Raw genomic sequence first — 16,465 nt, forward strand, 5'->3', positions numbered from 1 at the left:
TAGCAAGCTTTATAAAGAGCAGTGATTGGAGTTGTCATGTTTAAAAACACCAAAAACTATCCTGTTTCTGACTGTGGCGTCCTCACTCCACCTGCTCTCGTCTAACTGGAACGAGGAGCTCTCCAGCTTTTCTCCAACATCCATCAAACCCCTTTTGTTCATGTGCAAGCCGGACTGATCACAAGGTAATAATAATTCATCGAGCAAAGAGAATCGGGGCGGTCGCTCTGAAGTGAGACTTCACTACCACAAACAAAGCAGGTTTGGTGGTGCATAGGACCACAAACACGTGTGATAAGAGTTACAACATGTCTGATGTAGAAAAACAAACTCCTACTCATAAAGTCTCCATTGTTTAAAGTTTAATGAGCCTTTTGGACTTCATTTCAACAGACACGTATCACAAATATTGGCAGGCATGAACTCGGAGGCAGCAGCCGATACAATATACACTTAAATACAAAACGCACGTTCATTCACACATCTGCACATGCACACTGAGCACATGCATGTGGAGGTAAACAGGGGGGGTTTATAAGGTGTGACTCTAGGACAGGACTATGGCGCTACTGTCTGATGGTCACATAAAAACTCCTATTTCCAGTTGTACCCATCGCATTTAGGATGAATGGATTGAAAACTTATAAGGAATGTTTTCCCAGACCTCATAGAAGCCCTGATCAATTTTTAAGAGAGCTAAACCTAAGGAGGATTGCACACGACTATGAAACTTGAGAACAAGCAAAAGATGAAACATCTTCTTAAAGATTGAGAGAAAAGGTCAGAATGGAGGCAGATCTGGGTAACGTTGGGTCCATGTTTACGTCAGTGAAAGGAAAAAAAAAAAGCTAAATCCTGAGTTTTTCATTTTAAGAGCATTTTCAAAGAACATGAGTGCAGGTAAGAAATTAGGAATTGATCTGGGAAAATGTAACATGTATTTGGATACAAAGTCAAACAGTTCTACTTCTGTATTCCCATCATTTGACAGACATTTCAGTAATCAGCACTAAGTGATGCTCCTTTTCTGTATCTAAACCAAACATGGAAATGAATGGTGGGGAAGCTTTCCTTAATGACGACACACAAAAGCTGCTACAACACAAATGAGCTGATATGTAAATGTGACTCAGTAATAAATGTTGATGTGTACCACGGCTACAGAGCTGAAAAACCAACATCTGGTTACAGAATCATTTTTAAGAAAATGTCTGCAGTGTGTGTCTGTTGTGTTGCAGTGTTACGATCAATGTTGTGTCGGTTTTTGAATTTACTACTGGCTAACCCGAGAAAATATGGGAAAACGGCCGGCATGAAAATATGACTATGGGTTCATGGCATCAGAGTTTTTATATAAAAGTTAGAATGTGCAGCACAATCCAATTGGTTTTTATTGTTTTATGTCTTACTGTCGCGTTACATCAATAACAGTGTTGGGTGGGGCTGTTTTATTTCACACACCATCAGGGCCTGCATTTGGCAAAACCAGGCCCTGATTTTGAATTTATCTGTTTTGTAAATGAGGGAAAAGTTTAATATCCTTCTTTCAGCCAGCTGATGGCAGTGCACAGCTACAGGTGGAGGAGGGGCAGCAGCACTGCCTTATTTCGTGCTTCATACAGTCGTGGAAACCTTTTGGTTATTCCATCATTTTCTCTGGCTTTCTGAGAAGGTCTTTAATCTGCAGGTACAGCGTGATGGACAAACTGAAGCTGAAATAAAAAGTTAAGAGTTCTGATAACTGCAAAGGGTTAACACCGTTTGATAACAAAATAGAAGCATAAATAATTCACATATCATTTACAATACTTTTACAATTATAGCAGAATCCTAAATTAAAACAAACACGTTGTCCTGAAGCAAACAAACAAACAAAAAAAACAAAAGAAAAAAGATTTTGTTCCTGGCTGTTTTTCCACATGTATTACTTGGATAAGAAAACTTTTGGCCTGAGTGGATAAAGAATGGTCCTCTGTACCTAACATTCACAGTTGAACACGGCGTCGGTGTGCTCAACAACAAAGCCAATGGGGGAAAAAAATCTGATCTCAATGGGCTTCAGGTGTTCCTGCTCCACAGACTCGGTCTACAGTAAACTCACATAAACTCAAACTCAAAGCTACCCGCTGATCAAGCAACCCAATTTCTTCTGGCTACCACAGATGCGTCTCCCGAATCTCTGAGATGATGGTATTGGCTTTTTTGAGAGCCTGAAGGGAAAATAAACAAAACAGGCAAAAGAAGATGGTTAAATTGCTGACCTAAGAAAAAAAAAAGTATTTGTTGTTTGTTATTAATTCAAAAGCTGCATCCTTCAGTTTTACCTCGAGCATCTGAGCGACCTCGGTGCGCTGCTGCGCGGTTTCCTGCGACTCGATGAGCAGCTCCTGCAGCAGCGGCTGCTTATAGAGCTGACCCACCAGCTCGCTCTGCAGATGCTCCTTCACATGATTCACCAGAAAATGCATCACTGTCTTGGGGACGCTGCACACACATAAACACACGCACAAACAGAGCCAAGAAAGTTTCAAAAGTCAGAGAGCGACAATCAGCAACAGCTGAATGGAGCGACTGACGCAGAGGGGCAGTGGGAGCCCTCTGGCGTTCTGAGTGCGTCCCAGTCAAATCCAACCTGTCTTGGATGCCTTTTCGAACGATCAGGAAGTAGCACTTGATGAGTCGCTGGATGACCTCGCAGTCCCGCTGCTCCTTTGCACTCAGTTTGCGGGATACGGGCATTGCCTGGCAGATAGGACGCGACGTGAAACTTTATGCCGCGCGCGATCAATTAAATCCTGAACGTTTTGCGCTTCTAATGATCCCATCACTCACCGTGTCAAGGAGGTTAATGGCTTGGCTTTTACTCGGACTGCCAAACCCCACGGCTGGAGTTCTCTCCTCACTAACCTTCTCGTTCTTCCACCGCTTCCCTCCATCAGCGGTGTCAGCCTGAGAGCAGGAATGCAACAAAGGCAATGGGCAAAAAAGCAATTTCACTGAGTGTGAGTCTCACATCGTATAAGGCTTGGATGTGAAACATAGACTCCGGCTTCGTCGAGCGCAGCGCCTGCTGTTTGATTTGTCAGGATGAGTGAGGGACGTGAATGTTTGCTGTAGGACATAAACAAACAGATTGTACCTGCTGACTGTTGACGGATGCCGAGACCTGCGCTGCATCTGTAAAGTCCGGATGCTTTGTGTTGATATAAGCGAGCTCTATGGCCACTAAATTGTGCACCTGACACACAAAAACAGAACCAAATGGATCAGTAAGATTTTGTTTGCTATAATTAATAGAGGTCCACTAATCAATCAGACTGAGATCAGATTCTGGCAATTTTCCTCCTGATCAGGAGGACAGAGAATTCAGAATATTTTTTTGCAATATATTTCTCTCTTGTAAGTGATACCTTGGATCTCAGTGGGTAAGTAACTATCTAAATAAAGGTCAAACAAAAGAAAAAATCTGATACAGATTAGGTACAAATGTTTTGATCCATAAATTTGGAGGATATTGCATTTGGATTCTCAATTTACGGTGTCATAAACTGGCAGCATACTGGTAGGTCAAAAAGACAACTGGAATCTGATCTCAGGCACGAAAAAAAATAAATAAATAAAAAAATAATGCTTTTTGTTGCCAGCAGTTAACCCAGAATTATTACAGTGGAGCTGCGGATTACCATTTCATTCGTGATTGGCAAGCGCTTCCTCAATAATCCAGTCACAACTTCCACAATGGAGTCATGCAGTTTGGGAAATCGTAGAAGCTCCTTTGATACACACAGAGGCACAGTCAAATTAAATAAACCACTGATGCATGAAAGTTAAAGTGGATAAAACTCTCTTGACTAACCTGAGTGCTAAAGGAGGAGCAGTGCTGGATGATCCTCTGCAGCTCTTCATGAACCAGCTCGACGCAGCGCAGGCTGGGCTCCTCCAGACGCTTAATTTGCCTCTTTACCAGCAACTCGAAGGACACCTCGGGCACAAAAAGTGCAGGTCTTGGACCCTGCGGGGTAAAAGCAGTACAATTACTTATCTGCTCTCCGCCCCCAAAACGAAAAGAATACAACAGCCACAGACGACATCAGCAGCTCACCGTAGCATTGCGGATGGCGGTGAGGATATCCAGATCGGTCAGTCCTCCCAGCGGGTCGATGGACTGCAGGGTGCGGCCGAAAGTCTCGTGGAATATGTAACAGATCCGAGCTCCGCCGCAGCTGCAGGGGAGACGGGTTCAGCTGTGAGTGTGAGTCAGCTGGGATAATTGAGTCCAAATTAAATGCGGTCAAGCCCAAAAAATGAAGGTCAATATTTGTTCTCGACACGTTCAAGTGCATTAATCGGCCTGCTGGTGAGAGAGCTGAAGAGCAGGACAGTCCCAAAGGAAGAAGCTTAAAACACTTCAGTTTACACTGTGATACGCTCTGCTAACGTCTGCAAAAACTGCTGAAAACCTCTCGTTTTGAAGCATGTCAATCATTTTATCAATGAGCTCTCATGTTGAAACATTTCTCGTTTATTTAATCTCGTACCGCTCTTAATATTTGCAGAGTTTAGTTGACACCATTTTTCTTACAAAAAAAAAAAAAAACAAAGGCCTCCTATATTAAGATTCATATGCAGAAAATGTGAATCATGTAGCGTTGCAATAAATGATTATTTTACCAATTGATTATTCTGACAAGTTTGCATTCATTTCAATAAATAACTTGGACTTTTTAATGCAACACTAGAAATACATGAAAAGAGGCAGATAAACATGTAATTAAATTCATTTTCTAATTTAAAAAAAATTTAATTTGCAAAACAAACATTGCATTGCCTAAAATACAATAATATAGTTTTCCTTTAGTGAACTAGAAGCAGATGAAGCTAAAAGTGGCTCTTGAGGAATTTTGAGTGAAACATATTTTCAGACAAAGGTGTTTTTAACTTAAAAAATATAAATATATGTGTATTGTCTTTACTGATCTGAAAGTTTATTTTAAGCAAATTACATTAATTTTTGATTAATCAATTACTAATTAGTTAAGGATTATTTCAAGAAATGCCTACTCACAATTAAACCTTTTTTTTCAGCCCTGGAATTGTGCAGCAATCACCTTGTCTGTATGTCCCAACCCATCAAGAGCTCATGAGTAATTTTTACAACTATTTTATGAATTTAGTTATTCAGCTAGTCTGAATGTGAAAAAACAGAGTTTTTTTTAAGCATTCTTGTTTTCTCTTTGTTGGGGTTTTCACTGCTCAAATCCAGTCTTTTCCTTGACATTTTAAATGCACCACTGACACAGACGACTTGCTTATTAAAGTCAAATGACAGTGTAGGAAAAACTATTCCCACCAGATCAGTGAGGCGCCTCGACAATAACAAACCCTGCATCACCAGTGAAGGAACTGCCTAAGATAAAATGAGGTTTCAGGAAGAGAGACAGGAAATTACTGAGAAGTGCACGAAAACAACCAAAAGTCCAGATTAGACAAGCGAGGAGGGATTCGGGTAAATGCCCAGGAGCAAGCTTCAGCAAACAATGTAAGAGATGTGATCAGGGATCAAGAAGAAAAGCAGGTTTCAAGCTGAAGGAGAATTAGAATGATGGAGGTCTGGATAGAGCCAGTGAACTGAATCTACTCTTCAGTGGGTCAGGTTCATGAATGAGCTCTGCTTTCTCCTCAAATGCCATCAATCCAGTTTTCTGTTACACCTCAGCTCATCTCATCCTCCACGTCGGTCGTGGATTTTAGATGTGCTAATCTATCATTGTCTCCGTCGACATCAGAAAATAATGGCGTCGCCCTTTGCCTTCCATTTCACCTGTGTTTCCATAAGTCAGGGGAATGATATCAAGAAATCCTGGATCTCTCAAACACGAGTGTCGCAGCAGCTAGCATGCAGCATCCTTAGATATTCCCTTTTTCATCTGTCTCAGAGAGAAAGATCCTCCGAACAAAGCTTTTATGTTTGCCTCGTCGCCTAAAGAGGATCACACTTTTTAATGGATAAACTCGCCATGTTAGCAGAGTTTATAACTTCCAGCTGCAGTTTGATGATTTGCTCTGGGAGGGGAGGGGCAGAGTGTCTCTGCCACTGCAGTGCTGTTGCCGGAAGAAGTGCAACAATTTGTGCAAATGGGAAAAGGGTTAGTTTTGACACAAATTACAATCTTTGAATATTTAATTTTATATTGATTATATCGATACTATATCTTTGGCTTTTTCAGATTTGTTGCAACACAGACCACCGCAGAAAATCTTTTGTAACTTTAAAAAATTTTAACCATATAAACTGGGAGCTTATGTCAAGATAAGCCACTAAATCAAACAAGAATCTGTGAGAAATACTGACATGGAGTTCATAAAATGCTGCTGTCATTTTACTATAGGATTAAATATTGAATCATTATTACTATGTGATATTATTTTGACTGATTTGACCGTATTAAAATTAGCCCCATTAATTGAACTACATTAAATTTTGTTTACATTTTAAACGGGGAGCCATGAATGTAGAATATTACATACTAACTTGAGGTTATTACCCCGATATGCACATTTTCCTTTTTAAAAGAACTGGTGTTTCGATAAAAATAAGCACATTATTTAAAAAAAGGTTTAAAACATGTGTTTAATGTAAATGATTTTTTTTTAAAAGAAAGTCTTCAAAGCATTTTTTTGGGTGATTATTTTTAACTGCAAAAATAGCCTGAGAAATAAAGTCGATTCTGTAAAAATCATGCACATGTTTCGATTCTGATGAAAACATTTTCTTCAGTGTGGAAGCTGACAGAGAGAGGAGGCACTCACAGCTCGGATGTTTGGATGTGCCGGGCCGTTCCCTCGATGGTGTTGCAATAATCACTGGCAAACTTAGTGACAATTTGCAGCAGAGTGGCGCTGTGATCCTCCACCGGTTGACCGTAGCTGTTGAGCTGTGCTTGGTGCTGGGAACTCAGCACCGTCACCCTGGTTTTGAGGTCTGGCAGGCAGTCCCGGATGTGGTGCATGAGCAGCCTGCTCAGAGTTTTGGCCAGATAGCGTGAGCCGGCCCGCGAGGCGAGCGAGGGATAGTGGCGCTGAAGGAAAGCATGTTCGTCTTTCATTGAGTCCTGCAGGGTCTTCTGGGTGTTGATGTCGTGCTGACTCCTACAAGGAGTGAGGAGGCACATCACTGATTAAGTCAAGTTTATCTGTCAGGAACACTGGAGTTCAAAAGTGCATAAAACCTATCTCAGTAATCAACTATGAAACAAATACTTAACATTCCATTTTGTCAAATGCCATCATAAAAATCAACAAGCAAAATATCCACCAAATTTATTGATCAATGTTGAAGTTATTATGGATCAAACACACTCTAAGCAGGTCTTGATTTAAAGGAACTCAGTTTTCAAGAAATTTGTTCCATATTAATGAAGCATAGAAACTGAATGCTGCTTCTCCATAACCAAAAGATTAAACGAGAGTTCTGGAAAAGTCTGTGATCAGAATCATACATCTTTTATGCATTTTGCTACTTAACCATTCAGTGATTTATAAACTAACTGAGGTATTCTAAAGTCTATTCTCTGAACTACAGGGAGCAAACCTAAAGACTTTAAAACTTTGGCGATGTGCTCTATCTTCCTGGTTTTAGAGAGAATGAAAACAACAGTATGAAAATTAAATTAATTCAATTCCAAACCTGTTTACCACCCCGATTATCCCAAGCCGGATGGGAATGACTCGACCCAGAAGCACTTCTAGAGCATCGGTTCCAGCGTCCATCAGGTCCAGTTTGCTAACAACAAGAAGTGTCCGACGACCTGACAGATAAAAAAAAAACAACAGAGATCAATATCACAGCTCACAGGCAGAATAGTACAGAATGCATTAAGACTACAGTGTATAGAATAAAATGGAAACTGATACAGATTTCCAATCACTGCACAGATTCCAAGGACAATCTAATAGCCTTTGAGAAAGCATATATATGCACCACGTCTACTGATCCATCAACTCTTCAAAATGCACCGTGAAAGCACCGCTCCTTTTTAAAGTAATTGCTGAAAGCCTGAACGCTGACAAAAGTACACACTAACCATCTTATTAAACTGAAATTTTCCAGCATAGTTAATCATTTAAAATGCACTCAATTCTAATTACTTGTGGATAGTATGAGCCATGAGAAAGAAAACAAGATGTCTTACCATCTGGATCAACATCACGAGCCAGTTTCAGCGCATCGGAGGTGGCCAAGTCCGAGTTAGCCGGGGACACTGCAAGAATAAGGGAGTTTGGATTGGAGATGAAGGACAGGATCATTTCTTGGACTTGAGCTTCAATGTCTTCAGGTTGGTCCCCAACAGGAACCTGGAGTGGCCACAATAGGGAAGTGACATATGTCAAAATATTCAAAGCACACAGACAAACTGATGAGAGTTTCTGACTTTACTACAGGCATCTTTTCAAGGAAAAACAAATGGCAGCTGAGTTTACCTTGGTGATTCCTGGTAAGTCAACCAGAGTCAAATTAAGAACATTGGGGGAGAATATCTTCAGATTTATGGCTTCAGGACTGATTCCCTGGAAAACAAGGAATGTGTATCAAACAATAACAAAACAGAAAAGACAATTTCAAGAAAGCTTTATACCTTATTATCACCCGTGCCTCGGTTTGTCTCTGATTCAATCTCCTTACGGATTTCCTGAAAATCTGTAAAGATCTGCGAAATGTATACCAGAAAAACATGTTATGCGTTTAACTTCACTTATGACACGCAACAAAGAACACTCTGACCTAACTGCAAAGAAAAGCATACCTGATTCTTGCAGTGTAAGAAAGTACCCCACTCTTCAGCTTTAATCCCTGAACAAAAAATGAGGTTCTTTTAACAAAATGCAAATAAGATTAAGCATAGGTAAAAATATTTTAAAAAATTAAAAAATAACAAAAATGTGCTGTTTGAGTTGAATACTGCACAAAATGAGAGAAAGATGTAATAAGAAATTGAATGGAGCTGAATACAGACAAGCCCATGCAGATTAAATATGCAGAGACCTGGGTAGCTGTTTTGAGCATTTTGCTTAATCCCATTTCCTAAAAAAGTGGTGAAGAAGAAGAGGGAAAAAAAGGCTTCATGTTAGAAAAGTGAAACTAAAGACGCACACGATATAAGCAGAAGTTCAAACAGTACGTTAAAGAAAGAAGCACACACAAGCAAGTTTAAGTCGTCGCCACAACTTCAGAAATGTCAGCCGTATCTTTTCAAGCTACTAATATCCTCAGTTCAGGCATTTAAACTGAGAAACTGAAAACAAGTTTACTGACATAAAATAAGGATGATTAATGCTTAGGTACCATTCTCAGATTTTAGCCGTTCCTTCAGAGGAGGGACATTCACCAGCTGCAAGACAAGGGGACGTCTTGTGACTATTCCTGATCCTCGAGGCAAGAAATCTCGTCCGACCAGGCTCTCCAACACCGAGCTTTTCCCACTGCTCTGTCGTAGGGAGAAATGAGTGTAAATACACCCACATACACTGATACCCCTAAATTAATCAAGTGTAACTCCTTGCCTTTGGAAGTAAACTAAAAAGTACAATTTACCTCTGTATCAATCTCAGGATTAAAATAGCTGTTTTGTAAAAGCCTCAAACTTTTTTGTGGGGGTGGGAGGTGGACATTAATGAACAAACAGCATGAAAAAGACAAAGGACTATACCAGAAAGTCCAGGAATAAAGTTATGATCAGGTCTGTAGCAGAGTTAGCATATGAACTAAGATCCATAGCTATTAAGCCACAGAACTCAATCGGTCTACCATGTTAAATTCCAGCAATACACACAGACTTGTAAGAAATTCAAGGTCTATCAAAACCCCTCAAATGCACTTTGGAGTTCAAGGTTGTTTTTCCTCCAGCTACCTGGCCTAGTTTCTGATTACTCATTTTATTGACTCACCTGAGATCCAACCACAACTATTTGAGGAAGCTGTATGATTTCTGCCCCCACTGTCAGGAAGACCTCCTGCAGCCGGTTGATAGTAGGAATCAGAGTCTCCATCCTTCAGAAGGACTGGGAACTCTTCCTAATTTGAGAAAGCCATGTTAGAAATAATAGAAAGATCACCTGTATCATAAGTGCAAATGTCAGTGATTTTCATAATCTACATGCGCAGCAGAAACTGTATTTTTGCCATTAATTCAAAATGGCAAAAAATTAATTTTAAGTGAAAGCAACGGTTTGTTTCGTTCCAGGATGAAGTGGTCCTGATGAGAGGGGAGAAACGCCCCAATCCCAAACCGACAGCGACTAACCTCTCACGTTACACACAACCTAAAGCCTTGATTTAGAAATATCAAATCGGACTACGTGTTGTTGGCAGCATAAAGAGCCTCGGTATTATTACACTGCAACAAATGGTCACAACACTGGCCGAAGGAGTCGATATGACGCCAACCCCAGCTGGCTAAAGGCAGGAAGTGTGTGATGAGCGATTTGCTAATGCTAGTTTAGCCGTCAAAACAACCGCTGTTACCGCTTACCTTCCTGTAGTCCAATAAATATCCTCCCTTCTCCAACTTGTCAGGTTCTCATGCTTATTATAAAGAACCGAGTGTCAAAAAAAGAAACATTTTTTCTTCGGACCGTTATCTACAATTAGCGGTGAGATGAACAAACTGTCCCTCAACGTCAGAGGCGGGACCTTATTACTGTTCATGAAGGTGATTGGTCAGAAAATTTAAATCACGAGTTCTCCTGTCGCGGGATTGGTTGGAAGAAAAGTCAACTGCTAGGTGCCATCTTTTGAAATCGTTCTCTTAAAAAATGTATCGAACATTTTTTAATGTTTTAATTTATATTTTGTTTAGAAAATAAAAATTATTCCATATAGTTGTCCCCTATTATTTTAGGACTCTTCTGGGAGTCCTAAAATAATAATAATAAAAAACAAATAAACAAAGACCAGCCCATAAATTAAGATGAAAGATTTTTATCCGTTTTAATGTTTGCAAACATATATATATAAACAAATATATTTACAAATCATACAATGGCATAAGACATGTTGCCCACAATTCTTGGAAAAAGATAAAAGTTATCACTCAAGACAATAATAAATACCCTCCAGTAGAAGTTAGTACGCCCTAGGAAATGTAGCAGCCAGAGATCATGTGAAAATAACAGCATAAATTATTCCATTGTATTCAGATCTTGTGTGATCAGGCTGTGAGTCAACACCCATCAATGATGAAGGCCAGAGGGAAAAAAAGAGCCACATCTTCTCCTCCAAGTCCTTTTTATCTGGGCGGCTAAAAAAAGAAAATGAATAAAGCCGAGATATTCAGCTGTCCATGTGATCATTCAGCTGGAGATCAGGCACACGTCAAGATATCCCTGAAATTCAACTGATCCTTTCCTTTCTCCCCGTCTAAACACTGGTATCTTCAAGCACTGAGAATAACTCAAAAGATAAAACGCCAGAAGAATTATGTTTTGAATGATTAGTCCATGTAAGAGGTGTCCATCCCCTCGCCTTCAGGGTGAAGGAGTCTCCCTGCCAAGCGCTCAATGTCATCGAGGCTGAGCTGTCGAAGTGAACGTTCATAATCCTTAAGGGAACAACAAAAAAAAGGTAACAGTGAGAAACAGAAGACAACGTAACATGCAGTATCTGAAGATATTGGAAATGTCATAAAAAAAAACTTTTTAGGAGGGAGCTTCAGATTAGAGTGATGCCAACATAATAGGCTTGGAAATCATCACAAAAGAAAAATGGTAAAAGAATTGTCATTAATTACTAAGAATAGTCTAAATATTCAACATGCCATTATTTTATTAATTTATAAATCATTTTATAAATTACTTTATTCATTAGCAGTTGGACAGGAAGAAGGGCAGAGAAATGCTGGAAAGCTGGAAATGGCCTCTGGCTGGGAATCGAACCAGAGACTGTAGCCTCCGCATATGGCTCTTCAAGATTTTATATGAAAATATATGACTTAGAATCACTTTGTCTTTCTGGATGTCATCCACAAAACAGAAATATTTTCTTGGTTGAATAAAACTAATTTTAAACCTAAATCTGACCAGAGTATGAATAATTTTGAGCCAGAATGTAGGGGGGGGAGGATTTGGCAAATATTTTTGATATGGAATATGAACTTTTTTCTTATGTTGATACAAGTACATAATTTAAAATAAATATTTTCCTCATGTGGAACCCTTTTCAGACTACTCTGCATACTGCTAAAACAAGAAACAAAACACCTTAAAGCAACTTTTAATGATCATTTTTCTATAAATATTAATCTTGCACCATCATGTAAGAAGGAATCATAAGTTAACGCTTTAAAAAACATTTTATCTTCTTTATATTCCATTTACATTCTGCAAATGAAGCTAAAGTCATGACCACGATCAATTAAAATTCTAGATTATTTTCTGGTACTTGCCGAGGAGCTGAAGGGGCACAGCTTTTAAAAGTGGATTTTTACATGATTCATAGTAGTACCTTCATAAGCTGTTCGTGAACTTTAGCTGCATCTGCTGGACTGAAGTGTCTGGCTAGTATAGTGGATACAATCTGCCACACTCCTCCCTGCGGGTTGCTGCTGCCGCCTGCCATCCCCGGAGCTGCAGCCCTCTCCCCCACGGGACGGATAACAAGATTCAATTTAGCCTCGGGCCCAATGGAGTAATCGCTCAGTCTGTGCTCGTCTGAAAGAAATGCGACAATCCATTAACAAAACCTCAACCAAAAGGACGGTTGGATATATATCAGCTGCGAGATGCTTGTCGGTAAATCTACCTGCAAGCGCTTTCCCTTTGTAGAGTAACCGCTGCTGGTTTGCAGGGATGTTCAGTCGTTCAGACACAAGCTCCTTCACCGTGGACACTTTCTCATCTTCGGTGACCTACAGGATCAACAGCGCAATGATTTAGTCGCAGCTTCGCATGATTCCCCTCCGGATCCATCGTATCTTATTTGTCCTCCATATAGCAAACTTATCCAGATACTGATCTCATGGCAAACAATCGAGCGACATGGAGCATAATAACAGTATGACTATTATCTGATTTAAAAAAAAGTTCAAATATGATTAATACCACACTTCTGTTTTGACAATGGTGAATTGAAATCACAAAATAAAGGATTACAGCATAATGTTTAATTTTTAATGTTCATTTCTGGAATCTTACTCAAATGAATTCTTACTACTGGATCTTTTTTATGTCTTCAAATTAAATTTAATGGAGGAAAGACCAAGGCCTACCATCCACCAAAACGTCACGCGACTCCAGCTGCATTACTCCAAAACATGCAGAATGAGCCGCTCAAATGCACCAAACATCCAAATGATGCGATGCATCAGAAACCGGCTTTTCCTACTTCCCATCTCACTGAGAAACGCGTCACGGGAAAGTTATGATCTCGTCTGCAGGCAATTTTACAGTTGGGCGTCTTTTCTGCAGTGTGTTCAAGAGCAATTTTGCAAATGTGAGGAGACGGGAATGCTTTCATTGCCACTGATTTTTAACACCGCGGTTTTGTGAAGGAGCCTCTACTTGGCGGCGAAGGCTAAAAGCTTAGAAGACGACGGTGAGAAGAGATGAAAGAAAACATGAAGCAACTCAGCACTGAGATAACTAAGAAATGCAACAAATTGAGAAGGTATCAAATACAGTATTTTACATGCAAACAATTTGGCTGTATGCAAATAAATAAGTCTGCATTTATGGCTCTGATGTAGAAAACCTTGACATTTTTCTTTATAAAAGTGACATTTGTTAATAGATAAACAATAACCTTCAGTCACAACATCTTGTAGCTTATAGCCAAAATCTTTGTGCAAACTTAATATGTTGCCTTTTTTATGAGATCACAGATTAAACTAACATGTAATTTCAGCAGTGTTAGTTTGTGAAAATGTAAGTGACAGTTATCTGCTTTTGACAGTGCTTGCGATTCTGACTTGTTTAAAAAAAAAAATCACTGGTATAATTATAACATTACACAAAAATGCTCACAAGGCTGATTTACAGCTTTTGCACATTTTTCAGAAACAACTGCTGCTGCGAACAAGACAAATGTGACATCTGGAACTTATTCTGGCTGCAGTTATGTCAACTTGGAGCAAACAATACGGCAAATAAATTCCTCTGTAAAAGACGGCATATGGCAACCTTCTGAAGTTAGTAATTGGAAAGCCTGATGTGCATACACCAATCAGTTGTGAAATGTTTAATGAGAATCAGAAGATCTTTTGCACCAAAGAGCTTCTGCTCCTCAAAAATCATCTTTACCTGAGCTGTTCCACTCAGGTCATCTAGGGTCAACACAGAGTGTGTTGTTTGACATATGACCTGCCAATTCTGATTTTCAAAAAGAAAAATAGAAAAATGTTTGCCAATTCTAATAGCTTTGAAAAAAACAAAAAAAGAAAAAAAAATTACAAAATTATACCCAATTAAAGTTCATGTTAGTAACGTTTAGTGGATTTACTTCAACTAAAATAAAAGTTCAAAGTATCTCGCTTGATGCATTTAAAGACTGGAAATTGAGGGGGCGGGGGGTTATCTTGGTGAAATAATTCTCTGAACAGAGCAAATTAAAAGAAAGTTGGACGATTCAAACCACTGGTTGATTTATTCATAGGTCTCTGCTCTTTTCACAATTAGTGCAGATCAAAGTTCTGCCATCTCTTTTTGGCCGATTAAACTACCAACTAATTTCTGGCTTATTAAATGCAGTTGTGATGCTCTGGAGATATTTATTCAAGGTAGAACAAAAACAAAAACACTGCATCCATATCATACGATTGGAAGATGCTAAAAATATTATCAACTCTAATTTGTGCTCCAATCTCTTGATTGCTGATAATACCATTGTCTATGTTGCACTGCTAAAAAAAAAAAAAAAAAAAAAAAAAAAGAGCTTTTCTTTCACTGTTGCTGGTTGCAGGTTTGAAAATCCCTGGTGATAGTGTGAAAGAAATGGACAAAGAATATTCTTTGACATCTATTTTTAAATGTTTAACCTTCCTGTCAGCCACATGGTCTGAATTTATTTCTAACAAAATGGTGTTTGATTTACCAGAAGATAAATTATAATTTTTACATCACTCACAATTAATATTTTAAGGTGTCTATAGGCAAATAAAAGTTCAAATGAGTGGATGCCTTATTAGCCTATGAAAAATTTCAATTATATTCCAACATTGACATAATTTACAGTTCATTTTCAGGCTTTTTTATTTTTGAGGAAGTACCCCGAGTTTTGGACTGAATAAAGGGAAACTCATTCTTAACATTAATATAGCAGAACACTGCAAGATGGCTTTTTGAACTACATTTTCCCACTCACATTTTATAATTAGGCTGTTTTTAATGTTTCTTTCAAAAGTTTAATGTAAATTAAAGAACACTAACATTCCCCACAAGTTGTAGCTGTCCTGATTTCAACCTAAAGAAATGACCTTATTGAGATATTAGTTGTTCCTATCTGACCATTATTTTGTTTTGGTGACATCCTCAAGACATCTATAAAAATCCTAGCCCTGGTGGTGCTCAAAACAACAGTAGTATTTCCTTATTTAGTCTATTTCTTGGATCTGCATTAATTTCCAGCATCATCCGCCTAAAATATGAGAGGAAACAGACAACATCTATGTGCATTCTTGAGTAATCAGTCTGTGTTAATCTAACTTTTTAAGATGCTGGTGTCTTGCTGTAAGGTGTTATTTATACTGTGGGAAGAAAACTGAACTATTTACAGATAGACACAGAAACAGATCTTTATTATTTTTTTAAAGTGTTCAAGAGTGCAGTGTATCCCCTTTTCTCCTCTATTGGCCTGTAGAGAAAGGCTTTTAGAAAGTATGTTACAACAAACTGCTAACGGTTTAGCTATCATGCTAACCATGAGAGACTTTTTAATCATCCACCATCCGAGTTTACCCACATTAAGCAGTGCGTTTCAGGCTTATTTCACTGAAAACGTATCTGTGGTTTACTTCAATAAGATTAACATCAGCCTGTTAGTAAACCACCGCAGTTAGCTCACCTGGTTAGCCAATTGTGTGCATTAGCTGCAAGTGTAAGTTACCTGAACACTGCACTCCTTTCCTTGAAGCGGTTTCACGGTGACGATCATTTTCTAACACCTCGAATAGACGAAACACAGCAGAAATATGTTGAAAGTTCAAATATTAAAACGTTCTTGGTGAGGTTTTTGATAGTTCGTAACGAAACTGCTGCTCCCTTTAACGGTGGCCCATCTTCTTCTCCAACAGCAGCAGCAGATCTCGGCGGACACCAGCGCCGCCTTCTGGTTAAACCTCGTCATTATCTGGGCAGATATCACCAGACACGTGTACTGCAGCTTTTCACGGTGGCTTTGGTGCACTTCTCAGAGCGGAATTGCAATTATTAAAACTACTTGTCCATCTTCAAATCACTGTGTCACTTGTGCACATAA

General features: G+C 39.1%; 2 protein-coding genes across 5 annotated transcripts; both read right to left on the reverse strand.

Moving 5' to 3' along the window:
• Positions 1-345: 345 nt before the first annotated feature.
• On the reverse strand, positions 346-10,680 carry si:dkey-32e23.4 (dynamin-1-like protein). Of its 4 annotated transcripts, none has more exons than XR_008607229.1 (19): positions 10,530-10,680; positions 9,946-10,072; positions 9,344-9,485; positions 9,044-9,082; positions 8,805-8,851; positions 8,637-8,708; positions 8,482-8,568; positions 8,193-8,355; positions 7,688-7,808; positions 6,811-7,149; positions 4,103-4,223; positions 3,857-4,012; positions 3,684-3,773; positions 3,140-3,238; positions 2,833-2,949; positions 2,633-2,742; positions 2,325-2,484; positions 2,102-2,210; positions 346-1,712 (listed from the first exon to the last, which is right to left on the reverse strand). XR_008607229.1 is itself a non-coding variant. In XM_055049307.1 (18 exons), the coding sequence occupies exons 2-18, from the start codon at positions 10,045-10,047 to the stop codon at positions 2,154-2,156; spliced, it is 2,022 nt and encodes a 673-aa protein (XP_054905282.1). In that variant the 5' UTR covers positions 10,048-10,072; positions 10,530-10,680; the 3' UTR covers positions 346-2,153. The 4 variants fall into 4 exon arrangements, 2 of the variants coding, with proteins under 2 accessions (XP_054905282.1, XP_054905283.1); XR_008607228.1 differs by having other exon boundaries at positions 1,979-2,210; XM_055049307.1 differs by having other exon boundaries at positions 346-2,210.
• Positions 10,681-10,962: 282 nt separating this feature from the next.
• Positions 10,963-16,293, reverse strand: ubl4a (ubiquitin like 4A). Its single transcript, XM_055048877.1, has 4 exons — positions 16,094-16,293; positions 12,797-12,902; positions 12,500-12,705; positions 10,963-11,597 (listed from the first exon to the last, which is right to left on the reverse strand). The coding sequence occupies exons 1-4, from the start codon at positions 16,139-16,141 to the stop codon at positions 11,490-11,492; spliced, it is 468 nt and encodes a 155-aa protein (XP_054904852.1). The 5' UTR covers positions 16,142-16,293; the 3' UTR covers positions 10,963-11,489.
• Positions 16,294-16,465: the final 172 nt, after the last annotated feature.

Source organism: Poeciliopsis prolifica, unplaced genomic scaffold (genome assembly GCF_027474105.1).
Source record: "Poeciliopsis prolifica strain line A6 unplaced genomic scaffold, Auburn_PproV2 SCAFFOLD028, whole genome shotgun sequence".
NCBI lineage: Eukaryota > Metazoa > Chordata > Actinopteri > Cyprinodontiformes > Poeciliidae > Poeciliopsis > Poeciliopsis prolifica.

What these genes read in the sequence shown, in the direction of transcription:
- ubl4a (XM_055048877.1), bottom strand. Translation starts at nt 16,141, where the DNA reads ATGATCGTCACCGTGAAACCGCTTCAAGGAAAGGAGTGCAGTGTTCAG. An exon ending in CAAAGGGAAAGCGCTTGCAG is followed by an intron (nt 12,706 to 12,796) that starts GTAGATTTACCG and finishes CATTTCTTTCAG; the next exon opens with ACGAGCACAGACTGAGCGAT. An exon ending in TTCACGAACAGCTTATGAAG is followed by an intron (nt 11,598 to 12,499) that starts GTACTACTATGA and finishes TGTTCCCTTAAG; the next exon opens with GATTATGAACGTTCACTTCG.
- si:dkey-32e23.4 (XM_055049307.1), bottom strand. Translation starts at nt 10,047, where the DNA reads ATGGAGACTCTGATTCCTACTATCAACCGGCTGCAGGAGGTCTTCCTG. An exon ending in ACGGCTAAAATCTGAGAATG is followed by an intron (nt 9,083 to 9,343) that starts GTACCTAAGCAT and finishes CCACTTTTTTAG; the next exon opens with GAAATGGGATTAAGCAAAAT. An exon ending in TGCCAATCACGAATGAAATG is followed by an intron (nt 3,239 to 3,683) that starts GTAATCCGCAGC and finishes TTTGTGTGTCAG; the next exon opens with GTGCACAATTTAGTGGCCAT.